At 37.4% G+C, this 26,047-nt stretch overlaps 1 protein-coding gene across 1 annotated transcript in view; it reads right to left on the reverse strand.

Annotated features, from left to right (window-relative positions):
- Positions 1-26,047, reverse strand: part of SPATA16 (spermatogenesis associated 16) — a 257,030-nt gene that overhangs the window by 25,257 nt on the left and 205,726 nt on the right. Inside the window, exons 7-9 of the mRNA XM_032172277.2 lie at positions 10,950-11,096; positions 9,810-9,919; positions 1,945-2,106 (exon numbers count right to left, since the gene is read on the reverse strand). Coding sequence (XP_032028168.1) covers positions 1,945-2,106; positions 9,810-9,919; positions 10,950-11,096 — 419 coding nt within the window. The remainder of the gene's footprint in view (positions 1-1,944; positions 2,107-9,809; positions 9,920-10,949; positions 11,097-26,047) is intronic.

Raw genomic sequence — 26,047 nt, forward strand, 5'->3', positions numbered from 1 at the left:
TGTGACCACAAAAGTGAAATGAAGTTACATCAAGCCATGTGCTATTCAAAGGTTAAAAAAAGTTCTTAAAAAATACCAGTTCAATTCACTATAACATCAAACAGTAATGGACCTTAGATAATCTTTCTTTGGTTTAGATATTGCAGCATGTAAGCAGGAGAGAGAACTGAGTCACTCAAAATCTTCTATTAAGCAATCACTGTTTAGATAGCAGCATACGGGGTATTACTAGGATTAATTCTCTAGGTTAACCCACACTTGCAAGTTGCAAAGTAAAATCTATTATTGAAGGTCATGAAACCTTATAAGATATATAATTTTTAAATGCTTGGCATACAGATATACTTCCATATATATTTAAATTTTTTTCTGCTGGGTATATAAGTACAAAAATATCCAATGAAATTTCATTTTCTAGAGTTTCAAATAGAGAAAAGTTACACTTTAGAAAAGAATGTCAATAATGCTAGTTTGGGGCTCTTTGTGTATATTTTGAAAAATAAGTCTTTCCAGTAAAAAAAAAAAAAAAAAAAATAGATGTGTGATTAAGAAGACTTAAGTGCAGAGAATTCCCCTGTATTTTTCATTTAAATCTTGAATGTGCTTTTCAGGAAGACAGGATCAACATTTTGCCGGCTTCTTAAATTAACATTTTCTTTGCTTCCTCTTATCTCAAAGGAGCATTAATCATCTAAAATTGGCTATAATATGCACTTTGAAAGCTCCATACTTACTATACTTCTGAGTGCCTTATGAATGGCAGGATAAACAGCCTTTTAGAAGGTGTTCTTTTGCACACAACCATAAAGTTTAGAAAGTATTATTGCCAGTTTTGACTGGGTAATTCCTTGATTCATAGACTTATTTCATAGTTTTCATCTTTAGTATGCATGGTTTTATTATTTGGCTAGTCATACAACTTTCTATGCTTACTCTGAATATCAGTATTTATTTAACATGCTTTTAGCAAGTTTAGATGAACATTATAAATGTTGGCAGCTCATTTCTTGATTAAATCTTAAAAAGCTCAAAGGGGGAGGGTTTCTTTAGTTATCTGAAAATTACAGGTAATCGGTTTGGGCTGTTCTCATCATTACTATGTGAATTCAATTCAGGGCTATAATTAGTTTTAGCTACTCTCAATTAAAGCTTCTAAGTAAAGGGTCTTTCCCTACAGCACACTAGGAGCTCCATATGGAGTAAATTTTACCTTTCCTTGAATGGGCAGCACACTGTTTACTATACTGTTTTTCAAATGAGGTGCTATCATTTCTAATATTAATTATGGTTATAATATGTACATCTGTCTGAAGATTATTTCTGTGAGAATCGCTTCAACTAGTTTTTGGGTCTGTGTGTGGCTAAAGTGTCTGGTTTTCTGAATAAACTCATCAATTCAGCTAAAAAAAAAACCCATCTATTTTGACTAGCTACGTTTTCCCTTCAAACAAACAACTTTTGTTGATTTATCTAAATGTACTAGTGTTGGCACTGCCAATATTTATTTTAACCCTGGAAGTGATTAAGAAAACTCTAAAGACGATTTTGTAGGGTCATTTTTCTATACAGCAATTACTCTTTTGTCCTCTCACTTTTTCATAAAAGAGAATCATATATCAATATATCTTGGAGTTTATTAAACAATCTCATTTTACCAAAAACCAGAAGCCTGACACACAATATAAATAACCAGCCCCTTTCTATGTGTTTACACATCACAACGTTTTTGCTGTAATAATGGAAGCTAGTTAATGTGGGCAAATAAAAACCAGACACACACCTTCCTACATTTTTCAGTTTTGTCATTAGAATGCTTCAAGAGGGTTTGGGAGTTTGCCCTCAGACTACATTTATTACCACAGGTTTTTTTTCTTTTTTCCAGACCGTGTCACTTTTCTGTTGGCTCTGGGCCTATGAAACCCTTAAACAAAGAAAAATACTTACCAATTCTGCTTCCTGTGGACTGATGTCCTGTAGGTAGGGAATGGTTGCTAGCTCTGCCATTGCTTGATTAATCACCTGGGACTGCTCCTTTACTCTCTGCAGCTGGCTGAGGAGGTCGGCATATTGCAACTTCACCACACCTGAGGATGCAGGAAAACTCCCCTAGTCTCAAAGTAAAAGAAATGTTTTAGAACAAAACCACAGAAATAGACCTCTCCCCAGGGATAGAAGTCAGGGCTTGTGATAATGTATTTACATCTTTTGAAACAACGGAATCTAGTACAAATACATGTTTCCTTCTATCCTTTTACAGAATTGTCTTATACCCCTTTTTCTAGTAAGTAAATACACATGAAAGAGAGTCCTTTGGAGAACTGTTGAGACGGATTTGCTGATTGTCCTGCATTAGGGAGCTAGGCTGAGGGGAAAAGAGGGACTAAATTTGAATCTGCGCTTCACTCACCCAGGAGTGATCCCACAGAGCTGTGTCTGCCTAGAAGGGGCGAGTTTATCTATATCACCAAAGCATCATAAGAGGTAAGAGTTGCCTACTGTCTTGTTTATCTGAAAGAAAAATTTTTAATGCTAGTTGAATCTTGACAAATGTTGTGTAAGTTGAATTCTGTTTACCCCAATAGCTTACATGAAACCTCTAAGCTCTGCTTTTATTTCCAGTTCTTATTGGATAGCCTTGCACAGTCTCCTTGTTGACTAGCTTCTCTCTGTCTACTGGGACCATGTCAACAACTAACACATTCCATCTTGACACAGACTACTGTGTGCCTTTGTAAGGACTGTTAACTCCCATGGCATTTTGGGCTTTCTTAAGATGGGGCGCATTTAGAAAAAAGTGGCCCACCAAGGTGCGTGTTACTGCCATCCACAAAAGAGGAGACATTATCGTCTATAAAAATGTTTAATACAAATTGTAATGCTTGATAGGAGAGGCAACATTAGTCATGAAATTCTTAAGTTTATCTTTAAGAAAAAGTACTTTTGACATGGGGGTATATAAGAGTTAACATAAAAGCCTTGAGTTTCTGCTGCGTTTGGAGGGTCATGAGAAATGGGAATTCAAAAGAGGACTTAGTTTGGCAATTGCATTTTACATCCTGGTGCTCAGAAGAGAAGCGACCAAGTGCCCCTTTAGAGCAGAGGCCCCCTGGACGGCCTACACCAGAATCACTACGCTTGCTTGTGGACTTGGCAGTTAGCAAACTCAGTGCTGGGCTTCACCCTCACAATGTCTTGTTATGTGGCCCTAGAAATACAAATTTCAGCTAGGTGCCTCCCCAAATGTTCAAATATCTCAAACAGAAGTTTGAGACAAACCACCACCTTAAAGGTTAGTATCTGAGTAAAGACTATTTGGGTTTGCGCATACTTATGAAACAGAATTTCTTCTAGAAATTAGAGAAGGCAGACATATAATTTCACTCTCTTAAGAGAATCTCCTCTAAGGAGAAAAACTGCTGGAAACTGATATTACTGAACTTCAACTTAAAATTAGAAAGCACTTCTTTTTGAAAGGCCACACTCATATTCTGATTGACAGCAACCTCTGGAAGCTGACATTTTTTCTAGAATCTTGCAAATAAAGAAAGGCTGGCACCATCGTGCTGTATCTGCTTTATTTGTCCCTAACACCTACATATGCTGTTCAATGAATGTCTTCTTACTCACACTAATTTGTTCTTTCTGATTAATCATTTATCTGAAAATCTATAAACCTATAAGATTGATGATTGCAAATGGTAGATGTGGGGTTCCTTCCTGAATTGATGAAAAACCTAGCCTACCCATCAGTTTAAACATGTAGCTAAACAATGGCATTCTGTCAAATAGAGGAAAGCAAGTTGGAGGAGAAACGGTTTACATTCTGAAGAAAAATCGCTTTCTTTGTCCTTCTTTAAAATAAACAATGGGGCTAGTTGTAGGAAAGTGGTGTAGTGACTCAACCCTAAAGAGCAGAAACAACTGCAGGCTGCTCAGGAACATAATCTATCAGTGTAATTTTCCAAAACATCAGGAAAATAAACATAGTGGAAGGCAACAGTTTTAGCTTGATTGTTGGATGCATAACAAAACAGGAAGTGCTCTATTTGAATAAGATAACAGGGAAAGAATACAGTTGACTGCTAATAGTCACCCCTCCTCCCCCCGAAGCCAAATGCAGTTTTGGTTATCAGGAAACTGTAGATTAATATTTTACCTATCCAAGATAGGGGTTTTTGAAAGACAAAGTGAAAAAGAAATAAAATTGATATCTAGTGTGGCAGAAATGTTTTAATGCTGTTGCTTTAAGGAAATAAAGAAAATAATAAAAAATAGGAATTAGCTTAAATATCTGATGCTAACAGACTAAATCTAAAGGCAGGTAGCCCTCCCAGTGAGACTTCAGGAATGATCAAAGGGCTCCTTAGCTGCTGGAGAGAGTGTAATAAAGCGGCCGCGATTGAAGCTAAAACCTCACACAGGTGCAATGAGGGTTAGGTAATAGCAAGTTCAAGTGAAGGCTTCAGTCAGAGAATTGTCAAGATTTAATAGCAGTTACAAATAAATATTTGGTAAATAAGTGGCACTATGTTATACTGCTGAAAAGCAGAGTCCAAGTGTTTGGAATGTATTTCCATTTGGCATAAGATATAGAAACACTAATTGCAAAAAAGGGGTAGGAAACACTATTGTTCATTTCAAATGTGCATATGTAAACATTTTTTATGTTTCACTTGGAAGAAATTAAAAGTAAAATTAATGAGGTATTAAAAACATGGTTAGTTAGGTCATTTTTTGGCAAGTCATCCTGTGAAGGCGGCTTCATGCATGGCAAGAGATTTCATTATTTTAACTCTTTAACATTTAGCCCAGAAAGCACAGTACATAAGGTTTGAAACTGACAGCAGCCAATAAAGTTAATGAATGGAAAAGTATAGTGCCATCCAGTAGCAGGTGAAATAATTAGGACAAAAATCCAGAAAATGAAAAATACCATAGCAGCAGGGCTGCTGGCTGAATGGGGTTGACGTGAACCTGGATTAGAAGTCAGCAGGAAGGTTGTATCATATTGTAGATTATTACTCTTAAAATGCTAGAATCATCCTTGTTTGGCCATGTATTGTGTACCTAGTAGACTAATCTACAAAGATAAGGAAACGGGTCAGAAGTGTAAAGAGAATCATTGTCTGACACATAGAAACCTCTCTGAGACCAGGAAACATATTTACCAACTGTATTCACCACCTCATAGCAAGAGTTGAAAATTCATGTTCTTTAGCAAGCTTTTTACAGTTAATTTTTGGAGTGTAATTTGTACATTATATGTTCATTTTAATTTTTTTTATTCTTTTTTTTTTGAGGCAGAGTCTTGCTCTGTTGCACAGGCTGGAGTGCAGTGGTGTGATCTCGGCCCACTGCAGACTCCGCCTCCCAGGTTCAAGCAATTCTCTTGCTTCAGCCTCCCGAATAGCTGGGACTACAGGTGTGTGCCACCACGTCTGATTTTTTTTGTGTGTGTTTGTGCGTGTGTTTTTAATAGAGACAGAGTCTCGCCATGTTGGTCAGGCTGGTCTCAAACTCCTGGCCTCAAGTGATCCACCCACCTCGGCCTCCCAAAGTGCTGGGATTACAGGCGTGAGCCACTGCACCCAGCCTATATGTTCATTTTTTAAAAATTGAATCCAGCTATGGAATCATTCCTATGTTGTGTGTTATGCATGTTTTGCCTCTGGCAAGGATCATACTTTTAAATCAAAGAGATGTAATATGATTTAGTAAAAGAATATTGGCACAATATTCTGAAGCTCTGATTTTGAGCCCTAGCTGTGTGAACTTGGATATATCGCTACTCTGAGCCACAGTTTCCTCATTGGTAAAATGAAGGTGACACAATGTCACCAAATTGTGAGGGTCAAATTAGAGAATGTGAGGGAAAAATGCTTTTTAAATTGCAGAGCACTATGCATGTGCTTCTCCTAAACTATAGTTCCAAAGTGGAAATTTCTGCATGTAGTCAGCACCTAGTTAATGACCAGGACTGCTCTGTACTTTAAAAAAGATATGTTTGAGTAAAGAAAACTTCTTGACCATCAAATATTTCAAGGGTTTGGAAGCAAGAGTGTTTTGTTAGCTTTAGAATAAAATTTTACTCACTTTATATTTAAAATGCTTCGGTTGAGAGTAAGTTGCTATACTGTCTCTTTATATGTAATTCGCGGAGAACAAACACATGTATCTTTTAGTTTAATGGAGAAAAATTGAAAATTAGGGCAGCCAAAAAATATTCCCTATGATATTATAATTTAGTGTATTATTGCCAAGTTAACTTTTTTCTAATTAGATATTAGGTAGGTATTATAAACCTAATATTTACAAGGTGACCAAATATTCAATATGTTTAGGGAACAGATCATGAGAATTCTTGGCATTGTTTAAGTATAGTTTAGAAATCTACATATTTATTATTTAGGTGACAGTATAAATGTGATAATAAAACATTGTGTAACTGATTCTGGTCAGGGTATTATGTCAAGAACTAGTATCATCTTTTGGGTCTCCTGCTGTTATGAATGCTGAAGTTTTAATGCATTGTATTTTCATATTTCCAAGCCCATTTTCATTAAATAACATTGTCCAAATGAATTAAATATCTCTGAACATATATGGTATGAGGCAAAGTATATTTCCTAGCCATTAGTTCCACTTTTTTTGTTTTTGTCTTTTTTTTTTTTCCATTTTGGGGAGAATGGAGTCTCACTACGTTGTCCAGGCAGGTCTTGAATTTCTGGGCTCAAGCTGTCCTTCCACTTCTGCCTCCCTAAGTGCTGAGATTACAGGCATTTTTTTCCTAGCCATTAGGCCTTAATGAAAATGTGACATTCTACTAGGGTAAAGAGTTGTCTGTTTGAAACAGACAACAGAAATGTAAACTAAAGCCTTAGTCACCAGTATTAAGAATGACCGAAAAATCTAAAATTCTTTAAGATAAATGTATTGCACAAGACACTGGTCACTCACTGTCTTCTAATGGAAGTGTCTTGGATATTGGCTCTGTTCTACCAAGACATGTGAGGCTGCTTGTCACATGAGCATGGTCACAGCCTGCTGTCAACAAGACTGCAGTCCTGAGTCCAGTTCATGGCTGAAAATGGCATCTCAAATCCTGCCTGAGTGAAGGGATCTCAGCAAATCACTGATCAAAGGAAAGTAAGCTAAGGAAAAAAAAAATCAAAATTCACAGAACATGAGTGGAATCTTCATATTAGAAGAAAAATAGGTGATTTCAAACTACACAGCTTGGATAAAGAAAAAAAAAGGTCTGTAAAACAGTCTCTTTGTCAAAGCAAACTAAAACCAATACAAATACTTAAAGCTTAAATTCTTAATACTTTACAAAGTGCTTCAAGAGCATGGATTATGTACTTATGGTTCACAACAACTCTGTGAAGTGGGCCTGGCAGTTATCAGCCCATTTTATAAATGAGAAAAAAATAGTTCAGAGGTTAAGTGACTTGCCCTAGGGTTATTTGGCCAGAGCATGGCCTTGGGCAAAAGTCTTTGTCTACAGTATCACAAACTAGGGTAACAAATAATGACAATTCAATGCCTAAATATTCAAGTGAATGTCATTTAATGTCTGACAAGAAAAAAAAGAACACCTTGAAGGGTCTTAAAAACACTACTGAGGGCTGCTTGGGTTACAGTTCATGGTACCATGTAGGAATAATTTCTAGTCACCAATTCATTAGTTGCTTCATTAAGCTTGGTTACCTTTGCAGCTAATTTTATCAATCCTCCTTTATGAAGCTGTGGCTGTGCAAATAATAAGAAACCTAGTACCTGATATTTAGATATATTTGTGATCCCTGGGCACTTTCAGGCTTACCTACTTCAATTTCATTAAAACTCTTTGAAACAATCTTCCAAAAACTGTTATTTCTCTTAAAAGCGAACACAGGAAAGTTGATGAAATTCCTTGCAGTCAGCAAAGTGGTACTGAGACTCAATATAAGAAGACTGAGTTATTAATTAGATATTAAGAATCTCATTAATTATGGTTTTAAAGTCTCCTTTATAGTCACATAAAAGGTTCATGTCTAAACAAATTTCCAAATGGCCAGAATACACTTTAAAAGGTGATAAGAAAATGAGTTAAGAACATTGAAAAAGTGCATAATGCCCAGTAAGGCCCAACCTATGTTCACACTGTGAAATCGGAGCTGGCAACAGCTGATGTGGTCAGTTTCCTGACAAGTGACAAGGTAAGGCAGGCATTGCTTCAAAGAGCCAGGCCTGGCCAGGCATGGTGGCTTATGCCTGTAATCTCAGCACTTTGTGAGGCCAAGGCAGGTGGATCACTTGAGGCCAGGGGTTCAAGACCAGCTGGGCCAACATGATGAAACCCTGTCTCTACTAAAAATACAAAAAAATTAGCCAGGCATGGTGGTGCATGCTGTAATCCCAGCTACTCTGGAGGCTGAGGCAGGAGAATCATTTGAACCCTGGAGGTGGAGGTTGCAATGAGCCAACACCGCACCACTGCACTCCAACCCGGGTGACAGGGTGAGACTCTGTCTCAAAAAAAAAAAAACAAAACAAAAACAAAACAAAGAAACCAAAAACCCAAAAAACTAAAAACTAAAAAACAAAGAGCTAGGCCACAGGCAGATCGCATCCATAGCCCCTGACACACTGGCTCTGCTAGGCTAGCTGTGTACGGATGAGATGAAGTAATGCTAAACGGTGATTGTTCTGGTTAGCAAAGCTTTCCCTGCTTGCATGGGCCTGATGATGAGGGTAATGATGTGTGTGGGTCTTTAGGATGGTGTTTTGTTATGGCAGCCTGAGCTGACTAAGGTGGAGATGGATTTCTTATTAATAGAAATATAGGGGAGATAATTGAAACATGGTTGTGGGGAAGGGGTAGCTTTGTGGTAGGAACGTCAGTAAAAATGTGTTTTTGTATTTGTAATGCATGGAATCACAAATCATGCAAATAGATTAGGTGTTTTATAGCTTTTCCAAAATGCTGAATAATGTTATTGAGCAGATAAACTGCTGAACAGATGTTAAGTAGCTGTTTGTGATGACCCCCTTGGTTCCCTTTTTAAGGTAAGAACATCAAATCAATGATGTAACACAAAAGAGGGAACAGAAAGGAAATTCTTTAAAATTTCCAACTTACAAGCCTTTTGAAAAATATTAAAAGAGGAGAAATCTGCAGCCTTTATAGCCTGTTAATGAGAAGTTCTCTTTATATACTTTCAGTACAATGGCTTAAATTTTGTAAAATAGCAGTGTAATTCAGGTCTTATTTTGGGCTCTTTAAGACTGAAAAGTAGAAAAGGCATATTTTTCCTGGATCATAGAAAGAGATTAGATAATTTACCTTACGGCTATATAAAGATCAATTGCCAATGTTTAGAGAAGCATCCAATTCATCAGCGTGGTATGAAGGCACTATCTTGAAAAGCTCTGAATTCTTGTGTAGGTAATGCGATGGTTATATGCAATAGCTCAGTAAGTGAAATAGAAAAAAACATTGTGCTTCCTAGAATTTTCTTATTGATTTGAAATAAGAAATTCACTGCAATGTTGAATTAGATATTAGGAAGGTATAAAGAAAAGATTCTTTAAAGAGACACTACCCTAATAACTGCTTGAAATTGCAAAATGTAGCATTATAGTATGTTTTAGAATAACAGAAATAAAATCATTAGCTAAAATTTGCTTGTTTTTGCAAACGAGATTTACTACGAACGTTTCCAAAATCCCCTAACACTTGCACTATTTGCCACGTAAGCCTTATATACTTCTAGAATTCTCTCATATTTGTACATTGGACAAATATAAAAGACTCATATACCTACATTCAATTGGGTGCTTCTAATAAAATCCAATACTGGCAAGATTCGCTTCCCCATTGTCTCCATTTGTCTCACTGTATCTTCTCTGGTCAGACTGAAAGGTGTTTTATGCTCTAAAAATTGTGACAATAAACTTTTATACTATTTTCTCTAGACTTCCATTTCAAAATATTTTCTTTAGCAAGCTATAAACAAATATCTCAATATTAATAGATACGAAATCTTTAGTATAGAAACTAGTCCCATCCCTAGACCATATGTATAACAAAGAAAGATCTATGGGGAGAAAGGCAGAGGAGACACTGCCCTTTAGAAACTATCATTTATTTATTTTGTTGTGTTTCTTGATTGAGAGATCTAAGAGACAACCTATAACAATTCACCTATCTCTTCAGAGTCTGTTTTTCCTGAGTTGTGAAAAAATGCGTCACAAATGTGTCTGATTCTTGTCTTGTTCCTCCTAGGTATTATTCAAGTGTGCAGATCCATTGACTTTGAATGTAGCTGGAAGTTCAGATAAGCCTCAGAGGATACAGTGCCAGACAGACAAAACACAAATACTTAATTATGTGGTTAGAGCTGCAGGAATAAATTTAACCTGGTCATGAATTCAGCCCATAAGTTTGAGATTTCAACTCCATATGAATATTTTCTTGAGTTTTAAAAGTTTCAACTTGGATTACTGAACACCATTTAACTGTAATACGCTCCAGGAGATCTAAACTCTTGGCTAATTACATAAGAAAAGGGGGGAACAGACATTAATAGAATAAAAGAATACAAGTAATTTAAGATTGTCATTGGCTATATTTTTGATTTCATATAGTAGTTTTATTGCATAATTTTCTTCTACCTCTGCTAATTGATAATGATGAAAACTAGTATTCTTTAAGCACTGTTTGATTAGGCATTGATGACTGTGGTGGGTGGAGTAAGATGATTAGATGATTAGAGTGAGGGGGGTGGGCATTCCAGGATTGCGTGTGTTCTTGGGGAAAGATTTCCTGGAATCAGAATTCCGGGTATTGTTAACTAACCCACAAAGAAGATTAGAAGGAGTTAATTTTAACTCAAACATTTTTTGGGGCCCAAAACTCATCACAGGCTACTATAGGCTAAACCTTGTAGGTTCAGATGATTTACCTGTGAATATTGGCAGCTTCCTGCTTGATATTTTTTCCAAAAATTTTCCATCTTCTTTGTTTTTGAACCCAAGAGTCAAGAGATATTGTTGGGGAGGAAAAGATGACCAGTCAACTGTCTGAGGCAACATGTGGAGTGCTTGAAGATCTGAAATATGACAGAAAAAGAACTAAGAGGCTTTGTTATGGTTTTAATATTTTTAGGGTTTTTCCCCCCAGATTTCAGGAATTATACCTGGAAAAAATGGTAACTATAAAGGTGAAAGGTATGAAGTAAAATTATGTGTATCAAAAGGTCAAATAGATAACATATCAAAATCATATTTCATTATACTTAGTAATCTAAGCATACACAAAGCATAACAATAAAATATGGCTAGATCACATTCTTTCCTCATCTTCAGAATAATGGACATTCAGGACCAGCTTGCAGGCTTATTATTTTTAGCTGTAACTCTTTACAAGAGACTTCGATTTTTCTTTTTTTTTTTTTTTTTTAGACGGAGTCTTGCTCTCGTCGCCCAGGCTGGAATGTAATGTCTCAATTTTGGCTCACTGCAAACTCTGCCTCCTGGGTTCAAGTGATTCTCCTGCTTCAGCCTCCTGAGTAGCTGGGATTACAGGCGCCCGCCACCACGCCCAGCTAATTTTTGTATTTTTAGTAGAGACGGGGTTTCACCATGTTGGCCAGGCTAGTCTCAAACTCCTGACCTCAGGTGATCTACCTGCTTCGGCCTCCCAAAATGCTGAGATTACAGGCAGGAGCCACCACGCTCAGCCGAGAATTTGATTTTTCTCTTCCTAGCTTAAGATGTAAGGAAATAATGTTAGTTATAAAAAAAGGAAAGAGAAAAATTACCAAGTGAGAATTAAAATATACAGCTAATTAATTTAGTTACCATCCTTCATATAGGCATAGGAGGAAATTTAAAATGATAAATGTGCTGACTATTGTAATTAGACTTGGAAATAATTCGTGTCATGAAAACGGTTCTAAAACAGACGCAATTCTTAATGACCGTAAGAGCTAATATTTACTGAGTACTTATTTTCTATCTGCCCCTGTTCTAAGAGCTTTGTGCGCACTCTTCTTTGAATTCCACATGATAACTTCACAAGGTTGGTGCTATTGTCCTCACTTTATGGATAAGAGGTTGAGGGACACAGATGGGAAGTAACTTGCCCAACAGCACAGCTCCAAAGTAGGCAAAGCCGGATTCACAACCAGGTAGTCTGACTCCAGACACCACAGGCACAGCCACTGCACGCTTCTTCAAGATTGCTTGGCACTAGGTTACTTTTGGGGTAGGGATAAAGGCCCACCTTACAGATGATAAGACTGGTGCTTCAAGAGGTTACAAACATGCCCAAGATCACGAATTGAGCAAACAGAGGGACCAGAATTGAAAGCCAAAGTACAAAGGCTAACCTCTTGGGGACCTGGAGGCAAGATTCACTTCATTCATTTCCATTTTGAGTAACAAGGCTTTGGTTTATTAAAATAGATTTCTCAAGTGAAGGATGATGAACAGAGAGGTTTAACAAGCCCTCTTTGTTTAACACTGCCAGAAAGGGGAAAAGGCAAAATCCCAAATATCACTGAATGATGGTTTAGTTAAAGGTAAAATGTTAACGTAGACTCAGAACTCAAATGGTGGTAATGGTTCAAATATAGCCTTCACTATTTGTCTGTAATACTTCTTTTAAAAATAAGACAGTACACCACGAGTGTTTTTTTTTTTAACACCATCCCCCTTTTTAAGCCTCAGAACCTTTTGTCCAAACTAAAATTTTCTGACAAGCCCAATATTAAAAGCCAATAAAAAGTAGGGACATTCTGTTTGAATCTTGGCACACTGACCACCCACCCTCACTACTGAACTCTGTTCTATACCCTACTCACAGATGCCACCTCGAGCTTCTCCACAGAACCTCAGTTTTTCAAAACACAGTTTGGAAAACACTGCAGTGTTATTTGTCACAGTTTGGTTAAGTAAACAGTGTATGTCTGTCAAACTGAGAGTTAAAATATATGCTGATTATTGAAATAATTAAAATATCACAAAGTGCCTTTTAAACACAAACACAGAACAAAAACATCTTAATCCCAAACATGCTTTAGTTTTTCTTTGGTGACTTAGGATCCAGGTCAGCTCTTACTGTTAATGAGGGCTAATATTCATCTGGCGCGTCTTCTGTGCCACACACGTTATCAGGGTTATCTTTTTCAATCATGGAGTGGGGAGCAGGGCATATTATCAGGCCCAACTTACAGATGATAAAGCTGGAGCTTCCGGAGATTCCAGAGTTGCCCAAGATCACACACTGAGCATAGGGACCAGAACTGAAAATCAGGCAGCTGGATGCCAAAGTACAAAGGCTTACCACTCAAAACTATCCTTGTGACAGTCTAGGGTCATGGTTATAAAAATCGATGGGAAACATGCCATAGGAATGCCAGTGAACACTCTCTATCTAGAAAAGTATAGCAAATGCTCAAGAGTTCCCAAACTAACAGAGTGACTTTTAGGCATCTTAACATACCGATTGCAAGTATCAGATGCTTCTTCTTCTTCTTTGTTTTTTTTTTTTTTTTTTTTTGAGATGGAGTCTTGCTCTGTCTACCCAGGCTGGAGTGCAATGGCACTATCTTGGCTCACTGCAAACTCTGCCTCCCGGGTTCAAGCAATTCTCCTGCCTCAGCCTCCTGAGTAGCTGGGATTACAGGCACCCACCACCACACCCAGCTAATTTTGTATTTTTAGTAGAGATGGGATTTCTCCAAGTTGGTCAAGCTGGTCTTGAACTCCTGACCTCAGGAGATCTGCCTGCCTCGGCCTCCCAAAGTGTCGAGATTACAGGTGTGAGCCACTGCACATAGCCTTAGATACTTCTTTAGTTGGTGGTTGTGTTACAAAATGTCTCTTTTTAAAAGGATGGCTCATTTTTATAAACAAGGTAAAAATGTGATTTCTGCTTTTCAATTTCAAAAGTGCAGGAAGTTTCTTTGCTTTTGAAATCTGCAGCTGATCGTCACAGACATGCCTCTCTTTGCAAGCGAATACTATTTGGCTGAAATATTAGCAAGGGGAGAGCTTACTCGTTTTACTGAAGTTGCCAATAACTGGATTGTATGAAAAGGCAGCTGAGTAACCTTGAGATTTGGCATTTTCTGGTGCAGCACTGTCGCCAAAACCAGCCTGATGTTTGAGGACTCTCTTATGTAGATAGATAACATAAAGACTTTGAGTGGTTTACCTCTTCTTGTCCTTAAATATTTGATAGATAAAGAGGAGACAAATACTAATATTGGCAGTGATTAGATGGAATAGAAACGAATGTCAGTACTATACTATGGCTAATTTATTATAAAACATGCTTGTAAAATTGTAAATATTCTCTGTTCCTTCTGATCCTATATGCTTCATCCAGTGAGTATTTGACCCATTATTAACTTCCAGTTGAAGTTTTAAAATGTAGGAGGCTCCTATATACATACGGTTAAATTTAGAAAAAAAATTTTTTTCAGGTATCATTCTTTTTCCATTTGTATGCAGGGTAAATTGCTGTTGTATGAACATTTAGCCTAACAGGTGGTCTATGACCCAAAATGACAACACACTTACCAGATGTTGAATCTCATGTAACATTAATTTGAGTGCTAATTGTTCTCGATTTTGTGCTCATAAACCTCTACCTGTGTCTGAAAAGCTCTGTGCTTCTGATGGATATAAAGGTTAACCAGATTATATTACCCTTCTGTAGGAAAGTAGAATTGATTAAAAAATGTCTTCTTTGCTCCTGTCATGTCGAAAGAAACTTGGGAGAAACAGATCTTTTAATGCATTCCTTTACAATTTATCCCAATTGGAGATGAAATTTGTATGACTATGACTGAATTTATTATTAAAAAAATCAGTTTGCATATGTGAACAGCTCCAAATTTTTACCATTAGCAAAGCGGATGCTTTAGAAAATAATATCAAAGATAGATTATGCAGATTAAATTTCTCGCAGAAACATAATCTTTCCATTTCTTTTCCCCCAGACGAAAGATGTCAAACTTTCACTGAAAGAGGTAAACAGTTTTCCCTTTTTCAGAAATATTTTACTGTACTCCGGAAGGCTGAAACTGACCACCTTGCAAGTCCTCAAGCTATTCTGGCTTCTTGACTTTTTGGTATTATTGTCCTCTCCTTAAAAATCATCTTCCTGGAGTTCGGTAGTAGTCTCTGTCTCTCTCTCCCTCTGACACACACACACACACACGCACACACACATACACACACACACACATTCCCCTTTCTCCTCCTGCCTTCTCATTCAGTGTTCCTCACAGCTGTCCCCAGCTCACTGATATTCTCTTCATATATACACCCTTGGGAATATCTCTAGTCTTGTGTCTTCGGCTACTATTTTTAACCAAAAAATTGGATATCAAAGCTACAGTTGCAGCTGGAAATTTCCACCAAATTCCAACATGGCATTTCCAAATACCTACTGGGACATTGCTATTTGTTCAACACTCCAAAAGTTAGTTAAAATAGAGCAAATATGTTCCTCAAAAGTGATTTTCATAATCTCTGTAACTTCTCTTGTTTTTTGCCAGCCTGTTACGAGGATAGCCATTATTCACCCAATTATTCTGGCTTAAAAATTTGAAGCCGTTGTTGACGTTTCTTTCCTCTTATTCCCCATTTAGTGAGTCTCTCAAAAACTAATTAAACCTGCACATTGCAATGCGTCCTGTATCAGCCTGTTTCTTTGCATTATCATTGCTATTATCTTGGTCAAATTTCTCAGCACATAACATCTGGATTATTGAAGAGTTTCCCCACCAGTCTCACTGCCACCAGTGTTGTTTCATGCCAATACATCGCTACATCACCACTCGATGAATATTTTTGATACATCACCTGCCTTTTTCACTGTCACATCCTTCCTCAGGAACTCTGGAGACTTTTCCTTTCCTGGCATTCAAGGCTCTCAGCAGTGTGCATCTACTTCACAATCTATCCATGATTCTTACATTTTCTCTAGTATCAACCTTTATAACCAGCTCTGCTGATTTCACTGCCTGTGCTTATCTGGCCTCTGAACTTTTGCTTGTGATTTTCCACTCAGAAACAACTACCTAGTCTCCCCATTTTTCCTTTATTCAACCTAACACTGTCCTTGCAGATGTGTCTAAGTCCCATCTAGCTCATAAAGGGTTTCCTGAATATTACAGTGTCTTCCAATCTTCCGTTCAAACTCTTTTTTTTTTTTTTTTGAGATGGAGTCTCGCTCTGTCGCCCAGGCTGGAGTGCAGTGGTGCGATCTTGGCTCACTGCAAGCTCCGCCTCCCGGGTTCACGCCATTCTCCTGCCTCAGCCTCCCAAGTAGCTGGGACTACAGGGGCCCGCCACCACACCTGGCTAGTATTTGTATTTTTAGTAGAGACGGGGTTATGTTAGCCATGATGGTCTTGATCTCATGATCCACCCGCCTTGGCCTCACAAAGTGGTGGGATTACAGGCATGAGCCACCTTTTTGAGACGGAGTTTCACTCTTGTTGCCCAGGCTGGAGTGCAATGGCGCCATCTCGGCTCACTGCAACCTCTACCTCCTGGGTTCAAGGGATTCTCCTGCCTCAGCCTCCTGAGTTGATGGGATTACAGGCGCCTGCCACCGTGCCCAGCTGATTTTTGTTATTTTTAGTAGAGACAGGGCTTTGCCTTGTTGGGCAGGCTGGTCTTGAACTCCTGACCTCAGGTGATCCACCCACCTGGGCCTCCCAAAGTGCTGGGATTACAGGCATGAGCCACCGTGCTCGGCCTCAAACTCATAAAGAACATTTATATTCACTCCAGAGTGAATCTACTGTTTCATAGGGGCATGTCTTAACACCCTGAGAAATCTTAATCCTCTTCAAGATCCCATCTTTTTTGTTTACTTTTTGGTTTTCATTTTTGAAACAGGGTCTTACTCTGTCACTTATGCTGGAGTGCAGTAATGCAATCATAGCTCACTGTAACCTTGAACTTCTGGGCTCAGGCAATCCTCCTGCCTCAGCCTCCAGAGAAGCTGAGACTAAAGGTATGTGCCCCCATGCCCAGTTAATATATTTTTGTTTAATTTTTAGTAGAGATGGGGTCTTGCTATGTTGCTCAAAGTGGTCTTGAGCTTCTGGCCTCAAGCAATCCCCCTGCCTTGGCCTCCCAAATTACTGAGATTACAGGTGTGAGCCACTGTGCCTGGCCACATCTTTAAATTATCTTCATGCCTCAAGCAACTAGCAGATGCTCAATCAACATTTGAATTTAATCTGAAAACATACATTCCCAAATCTTGAATTTTTAATGGTCCAAATAGGAATAGAACTGCAAAAAATCAAAACTAATAAAATATCTAGAGCTTCTGAGATATGATTTATTTTGTTACTAAACTTAGAAAAAAAAATCACATTATCTTTGTTCTTCATTTTGCCTAAACCCCAAATGGGTTCTGTTCACCTTATGAAGGGTGAGTGAAGTAAAATAATTTGTACTGGGTAACTCGGTAGAGTAGATGCTCAAATGAACAGAGCAGCTTTGCCCGGATGGAAAAATTAGTTTCATAGTTGGCTTGCTGCAGCTTTTTCTCTGGGAAATATGAACTCAGTCACAAAAGATTGGATTAATGGGGAGAGTTTGGCTTAGTGCAACCATCGGCAGCACCAGAAAAACATCTGCAAAAACATGAAATATAGACTGTAGATGAACAGACTCATCTATATATGTGAGGGATAGCTGTATTTGTTATGTAGTTAAATATCCATAAAATAAATTTTAAGCTTTATGGAAGTAAAGCACTAAGCATAGACACCATTGTTATCTGTATTTTCTGTTGGACACCTCATCATAACCACAACCAACAGATCATGAAGGAACATTGCAAAGCAGTTTCTTAAAAAGAAAAATCATAGAGATTTAAAAACTCTTTTAGAAAGATGCAGATTTGTTGGGGTCTATCATTACTTTTCTATAAAAGTTTCATTTTCTCCTCTCTTTTCTGGTGTCTGTGTCATTTCCCTGCCCTTTGTCCAAAACAAAATGTTCTGACATTTAGGTTAAAGCAAAATCTCATTTTTAAAGGTCCCGATTGTTTAGTGTGAGATAGGACCATGTAAGTTTTATATGACTCCTTTTCACTGATCGGTTTCAGACTTTCGTTTCTACAGTACCTTCATAATGCCAACACTTTGTCATTACTTCTTTCTCAATCATGTTCTGGGTTTTATTTTGTACTCTTTTTAATGCTAATACTTCTATCTTGGAAGTTATCCACAAATTCACATCAGCAAGAAAATAGCAAAAGGTGGCAACTTTGAAGCAAAGTTGTTATTATTATTGCCCCCCATAAATAATAAAATGGTTTCTACTTTTAAAAACGGATAGTATATTTTGATTTTTGTATTTGATATCTGAGAAAGTCATATGTATACTATATAGATAATAAATTGTACAATAAATTATATTTCCCTTTGACCTTCATTGTAATTTCAGAGTTATAGACAGAAATAGAAAAAAAATTGGTTTTCATTCCCGAGATTCCTAATTTTCACTTCAGGCTGGTGGTCTAGTTCTCCAAGATCAATTTTTGTATATTTAAGTTTTCTCTTGCAACCCACATAAAAACTTAGAAAGACACATAATCCCACAGGAATTTTATACACAGCTCATTCCTGTTTCATTTGAAATTCTTATTGATTCCAAAGTTTTTTGTTTAATGAGCTGTATTGGATCTTTATTCTGGGCTTTATTACACTGAAGTTCCTTGATCCTACTTTTATCAAAGTAGACTAGAGACAATACAAACATTAAAGATATTAAATACAAACATTAAAGATTCCCCCTCAATGTTTATTAGACTCACATCATTGAAACTGATGTCTTCTTGCACTGTATGAGAGTTGGAATGATCACTGGTTAATTGGCTATCTGGCATGCATTTCTCTCCTCCTCCCCTTTTTATTCCTTGGTGAATTCTCTCAATCACCCCCTACTCTAAAAGTGAGACCCAACTGACCAAGTCAATCAATCCATGCCATTTCCCTCGGTCCCAGTTATTGGTTCAATCATAAGCATATGATGCAGTTTGGGCCAATGCAAAAGAGTGGGCTCCGGGAATTGTGTGGAAGAGGCACTCTTGTTCCTTGGTACAGTGAGATTTGAGATCTGTAATGACATTTGAGAATGTTGCTATTATATTCAAGAACCTAGCACTTGAGGGCATGGTAGAGTTAGTGGAACACCAGGTAGAATTTGAGAATAAATTCTCAAGTTGACTGTGGAAACAGAGTGGTGAGAGGTAGTAAGTGAGCTATTGGTTGGATCAAGCTATGCTAAAAAGCAGTCCCACCTGTGGATCTTCAAGTTATGTAAATCAGTGTGTTCCAATGTGTTCTGCCCCTTTAAAATTGACTTCAGTAAGTCAGTTTGACCTGTGATTCCTACCACTTGAAACCAAAGATTCCTTATACAGGGGTCTAGCTAGTAGTTCAATATATCTTACAAATAATACAGGACCCTTACTATAGATGAGATGTAAGACAGAGATGAAACTGTCATGCTGAATTTCTAGGAAGCACGCTTTTCTTATTTAAGAAAAATAACAGTTGGGGGATTTGGAATTATTACTTTTTACAGCTAGCACAAAGGTAGCAATATTGAATACATCCTGGTGATGCCATTATTACAACATTATTTTAATATTATCACTGGTAACTAGACTTACATTTATAAGTATAATAAAAATAATAGATGTTTAACATAATCTTTCTTGACCTAAATTATAATTATTATTTTCCTACTTTGGGTTAAATTCTACATCTCACAAAAAATGACTCGTGGGTAGTTAATTTAAAAATCGCATAATAAAAGTCATGTGATCTCAAAGCCTTGATTTTCCTTTCTATCCAGACTGGTAACCTATTCACTTGTTTATTTGTTTATATTTCCCTTTGTTCTGGAAGTGTAATGACTTACCCTACATAAATTCATATGAGATAAGGAAAAGTGTAAAGTAGTGTGTTTGAAGAAAATAGATCAAAAGAAAAATTAAGAGATAGATGATGAAGCCATAAGTAAGATTAATACACAAAATGTATTTTATAAGGTCTTGTATATTTGCTAAAAGTAGAGGATCAAATATGTCATTCACAATGTTCTTAATTAAAAAACTCCTATCATCACAGAAAAGCACAGTGATTTCCTTTCCTGAGAACAGACTTCTTTTTTGCTTTTTGTTGAAATTGGTTTATAAGTACTATAACTTTTCATGTAATAAGCTGAATTATTAATGATAATTTAAAAACAAAGAATTACCATGTACAAAAAATTATTATTACTCGTGAATTATCATGATTCATAAGCAAATAATCTTATCAGAAATTTCCTGTAGTTAACATATATACCAATTTTGAAAGTCAGCAAGGCTTTGCTTTAGAATTTGAGATGAGATGCTGCTTTATATATGGAAATCTAAAAGAAGAGACAACTTGATATATAGATATTAGATATTGCTATCCACTCTTCACTATTAGTAGTTAGTTTGGTTGTGATGAAACAACTTTTAATCTGTTTTATTCCTGTGAACCTCAGAAACAAAATAACTGTTTTTGACCTCATTATTATCTATGGCTTTGGAACTTTAGGACAAAGTAATAAGACTTAAATAAAAATGAGAGATATAAGCATTGGAAGTAAAGAGACTACCGTATTATTACTTAATAATAGATGGTTGTAGAAAATCCAAGAGTATAAACTGAAAATCAATTAGTATAGACAAGAGTTCACTAAGGTATCAAAAAAGAAAATATATAAAACTCAATACAAACGTGTAAGATTTAAAGCTTGACATGGTGGTACATGTCAATAGTCCTGCCTACTTAGAAGGCTGAGGTGTGAGGATTGCTTGAGGCCAGGATTTCAATGACGTAATGTGCTATGAGCACACCTGCGAATAGCCACTCAAAAATAGCCATTGTTTGAGACCTCATCTCAGACAAACATGCAAACAACAAACCATGTAAGATTAAAAAACCCAAAATATGTAGATATGATAAAATATGCAGTATATTGTAAACAATGGTTTGATCCATAATAGAAAAAAAATAAAATATTAGAAATAAGCTTAGTAAGATATATAATTTTGATAAATAATTTGATTACCTAATTTACTTGACAAATATTTTTAGGCTCTTCTTGCAAGAATTTACAAATATAAGTCAGACATTAGAGTTAAAAGGTAAGATAAGAGAGGGCATGGTGTTGTTTACTATTTGGTGCCTGTAGTACATAAGTAAATAGTCAATTATAATACAGCATGGTACATTATTAAATTAAAGTGAAATCGGGGTATCAGTAAAATGATAGAGATAAAAATGTGAACAATTGACAAAGGGAGAATAAACTCTTTTGACTTGTTTGGGGCCTAGACTGGAATTTTTTTTTCCTCTGGGAATTTTAACTATAGGCATGTGGGTTAAGGTTTGAGTTTATGCTACCTGGGTAGTTTAGGAACTCTCATGTCTAGGAATAAACTGCTCTGATTGGTAACATTCTATGATATGGAAAAAGCAAAAGAAAATCCTCTGGGGAAGGATGCAAAATTACCCTAGACTGCACAGGATTCTCACAGATCAAGCCCCACTGAATAATGGCTTACACCTTACACACAAGAGTGGAAAAACACACAAAGATACAATTTTCAATGAGTGAGAGGTGGTGTGGTATCATAGAAAGATATTTGGTCTTTCTTCCTAGTTTCTGGCACAAAGCTCCTAAGACCTTTAGAATTACCTGAATTTGATAAGGATGATAGGAGTGTCTTTTGTTCTAATGAGGCAACATTTGGAAGGCCTATAATAGCTTCAGGGTGGGGCTGGTCACTAGAAAAACCAACCAGCCTCCAGGGAGGAAATAGGGACTAAAGACTGAGTTAATCACTAATAGTCAATTATTTAATAAATCATGCCTATATAATGAAATCTCAATAAAAGCTTCTCAACAGCAGGGCTTGGAGAACTTCTGGGTTGGTGAACACATTCAAGTTCTAGGAGGGTGATATTCCCAGAAAAGATATGAAAGCTCTGTGCACCCTCTCTCCTCTGTCATGCATTTCTCTATACATGCTTCTCTTTCATTTGGCTGTTTCTAAGTTGTATCCTTTACTTGCTATTACTGCATTGACTATTTTTGTTGCTATTATGTATTTTGTTGCTATTATGTTGCTAAATGGTAAGTCCTGAGTTTTGTGAGTTGGTCTAGCAAATTATCAAAGCTGAGAAGGGGATTATGAGAACCCTTGATTTATAGTTGCTTGGTCAGAAGCATAGGAGGCCTGGGACTTTATTTATTTGTTTACTTTTTTTTTTTTTTTTTTTTTTGAGGCAGAGCCTTGCTCTGTCGCCCAGACTGGAGTGCAATGGCGTGATCTCGGCTTACTGCAACCTCTGCCTTCTGGGTTCAAGCCATTCTCCTGCCTCAGCCTCCCAGGTAGCTGGGACTACAGGGATGGGCCACTATGGCCAGCTAATTTTTTTTTTTTGTATTTTTAGTAGGGATAGTGTTTCACCATGCTGGCCAGGCTGGACTCAAACTCCTGACCTCAAGTGATCCACCTGCTTCTGCCTCCCAAAGTGCTGGGATTATTATAACTAGTATATAAAGTGGAGGGCAGTGCCGTGGGACTGAGCCTTTAACCTACAGGGTTTCCAGGTAGTTAGTGTCAGAATTGAATTGCAATATTGAACACCTAGTTAGTGTCAGAAAGCTAGAGAAATAGTGATGTGGAAAATCCTGCACATTTGACATCAGAATATTGTGAGAAAAAAAAAATCACTTCAGAACTGGTATCAGAAGTGGGATTTGCTAGAATGGCCCTGACTCACAGAAGCATGTGGTTTGCGAAGAGAAAGGATGAAATGGTGAGGGGGGAGGAAACTTTGGTTATTCATGGTATGGAGCAGCAGCTGTGCTTCAGTTAGTTACTAAATGTAAAAGTTACCAGTGGAATTTAGAGGTGAATCTGATTCCCAGCCTTTTGGTTTGCTGAATACATAGGGTAATACAAACTAATAGAAAAAATAAAATATACAATCCCTTGTATATTTTATTACAATCCCTTGGCTATTATTATCTATAAGAGCTAAAATGAAATTAAAAATGACTTCCCGGTTAAACTTCAATGCTGAACCAAGCACAGATTTCAGTTGAGCTGAACTTCAGCCACTAGCGCCGAAAGTCTCTCAAGGGGGGAAATTATGCAGGAACAACTGAGAGTACCTTTAAGATCTCTGATTACTAAGAAGGTGGTCCACATTGATGGGTGGGCAAAACCGAGAAACTACTAAAACTAGGGGATAGAGTGTAAATATATATATACACCCAGGGGGTATATTTTATTCTGCAGATTTTGTAGATCAGTGTCATCAGCTTCCTTTACTAAAATGCGTTGTAAGAATGACTAACTTAAAAAAAAGTAACTGTTTTTAAATTTTGTAGAGTAGGAAGGTATGTTTGTGTGGATATAGGATCCGTTGCTCACTATGGAACCATTGCAGATGGGTACATCATCTAGACACACAGCAAGTTATTCCTGAAAGAACAGCCAGCCTGGTGGACTAGATAAAAGTGACTGTAAGATCTGTTTATCCTGAGAAGGGGGACTGTCCAACTCCACCTATAAATAACAAGTGGGACATCCCAGATGAAGCAGCTGATATGTTTCATATGCAAGCCATGTAAGATTGGCTTCATAATAATCAGGATATTTATCCACTAAATATGCTCATTACCCAGGTCATGGTAAATTGGTGCCCCATGTAAGTAACTTAACTTGCAAAATGGAGCAACAGTTCTTATGAAATTTGCTTTCTCAGCTTCCCTTTATGGGTCTTACAGACGCTATAAAAACATTAGATTATTTAACAAGAGAATGAGGAGACGTAGAAGGGAGAGGCAAAGGACTTGCACCCATGATTTGGAAATTGTTAAGTGGTTATTAAGAAAGGGGGTGAATAAAGCAAACATTGATAGGAGGAAACAATAGGGAAGAAGGAGAGAGTCAAAGGACTCACCTCTGCAGGTGGAAACCTTTAGATACTTATTAAGAAATGGGATAAATAGATGGACATATGAGGATGAAACACAAGTCTTAATACAGCACTATACAAGGTTGGGTGGACCAAAGGGATCCTCTGCCAGTCCCTCAATAATAAAGGGCCCCTAACAAGTTCTATTTACCCCAATGTTAAGACAGAGCAGAGACCCCCTTTATGGAGTCTGTGGGCCTCCCTAAGTATGAAAATGAGAAAAATATCTTGAGTTTCTTAAAAAAAATTTCAGGCACCTAGCTAGCCCTGAAAAGTAAAGTAAATAAATAACTTGATGAGCAGAAATATAATAATAGCTTAAAACAATGGCCAAAAACGTTAGAATCACAGAAGGTTTGGTTCTCCTATAAAACCTAAAAATAACATCTTAATATATGTCTCTGAGTTGTTTTTCAGAAATCCAGACCCCCCTGCCCCCCGCAACAAATGGATCCCCTGGCATATAAACCTCAGATAAAGGAGAACTGATTACTGAACTCTAACCATGATTCTTGGTTCTAAATGTCTTCCTGAGGGGCCTGGAGGAAGTCACACCCACATGCCAGAGCTAACATTCTTTTCTGCTGACCTCAAATTTTAAAAGAAAGCTTCTATTTGCTAACCAATTACAAATTAAAAAATCTTTAAATCTACTTATGACCCGGAAGCCCCTGCTTCAAGATATCCTGCCCTTTTAGGCCAAAACCAATGTATACTCTTCATGCATTATGATTTTGCTGATAACTTCTGCCTTCCTAAAATTTACCCTAGCGTTTAAAACTTTTGCCTGCAATACATCAGGGAGTTTGGAACTTAAGTGTTAGCCACCTGATCCTTCTTGCTTGGTGCCCTGCAAATAAAGCCTTTCTTTCTCCTACGATAAACCTTGATGTAAATATCTGGTCATAATGCACCAAGCAAGTGAACCCCAGTTTGGTTCATTAAAGTGTGGGGATTTTAAAAAGCTGGAAGGCAAATATTACACTGAAAAACCTGATCTGTAGTCATTTGGGGCAATAGACAGGCAGACTAATCAAAATAATTATTGACAAAAGGGCCAGAGTCTCTTAGCTTGACCCCTGGCTGCAAACCCAAAATCTTACACAAATGGTGAAGAAAAGGTTATGGAATTTTTTGACACGGGAGCATCATGCACTATGGTAGCAAAATTTGTTGGTGAGGCCCTAACACAGACTACAATTACACTGAAAGAATATAGAAATGCAAGGGCTAATAGTAATGTCCTTTTAAAATAATATTTGGTCTTTGTCCGCAGTTCCTGACACAGCTTCTAAAATGACTGAAATTTCCTGAGTGATAGGAGCTTCTTTTGTTATTCATAACAAGCTCCTTTCAACCCTATCTGAGTATATGCTAATGAGGTGACTCTTGCTGGGCCCTTAGATAGCTTCAGGATGAGGGCAGTTTGCCAAAGAAACCAACCATGCGATTAGAGGCTTAGAATGTTCAGCTTCATGCCTCCCCCACCTCTGGAGAGAGGAGAGATGCTGGAGACTGAGTTAATCGCCAATGACCAGTAATTTAAACAAGGGTGCCTATATAGTGAAAAATCCAGAAAAACCCATAAAAGTTGGGGTTTGGAGACCTACCAGGTTGGTGAACACATCATGGTGCAGGGAGAATGGCATACCAAAGAGGGCCTGGAGGATCTACATCTCACTCCCACTATCTTGCTCTGTGCATCTCTTCCATTTGGCTGTTCCTGAGTGATATCCCTTATAAATACACCAATACAAGCAAGCATTTTCCTAAGCTCAGTGCACATGTTACTGAACATGAGGAGGGGGTTGTGAAAACTCCTGATTTGTAGCTGGTTGATCAGAAGTATTGCAACTGGTATCTAAAATGGGCACAGTTTTGTCATACTGAAGCCTTCAACTTGTGGAACCTGACACTAACTCTATGTGGATAGTTATCAGAATTGAATTGAATCTTTGGAAATCCAGTTGGTTTTGGAGAAT

This window comes from Hylobates moloch, unplaced genomic scaffold (assembly GCF_009828535.3).
Source record: "Hylobates moloch isolate HMO894 unplaced genomic scaffold, HMol_V3 SCAFFOLD_13, whole genome shotgun sequence".
NCBI lineage: Eukaryota > Metazoa > Chordata > Mammalia > Primates > Hylobatidae > Hylobates > Hylobates moloch.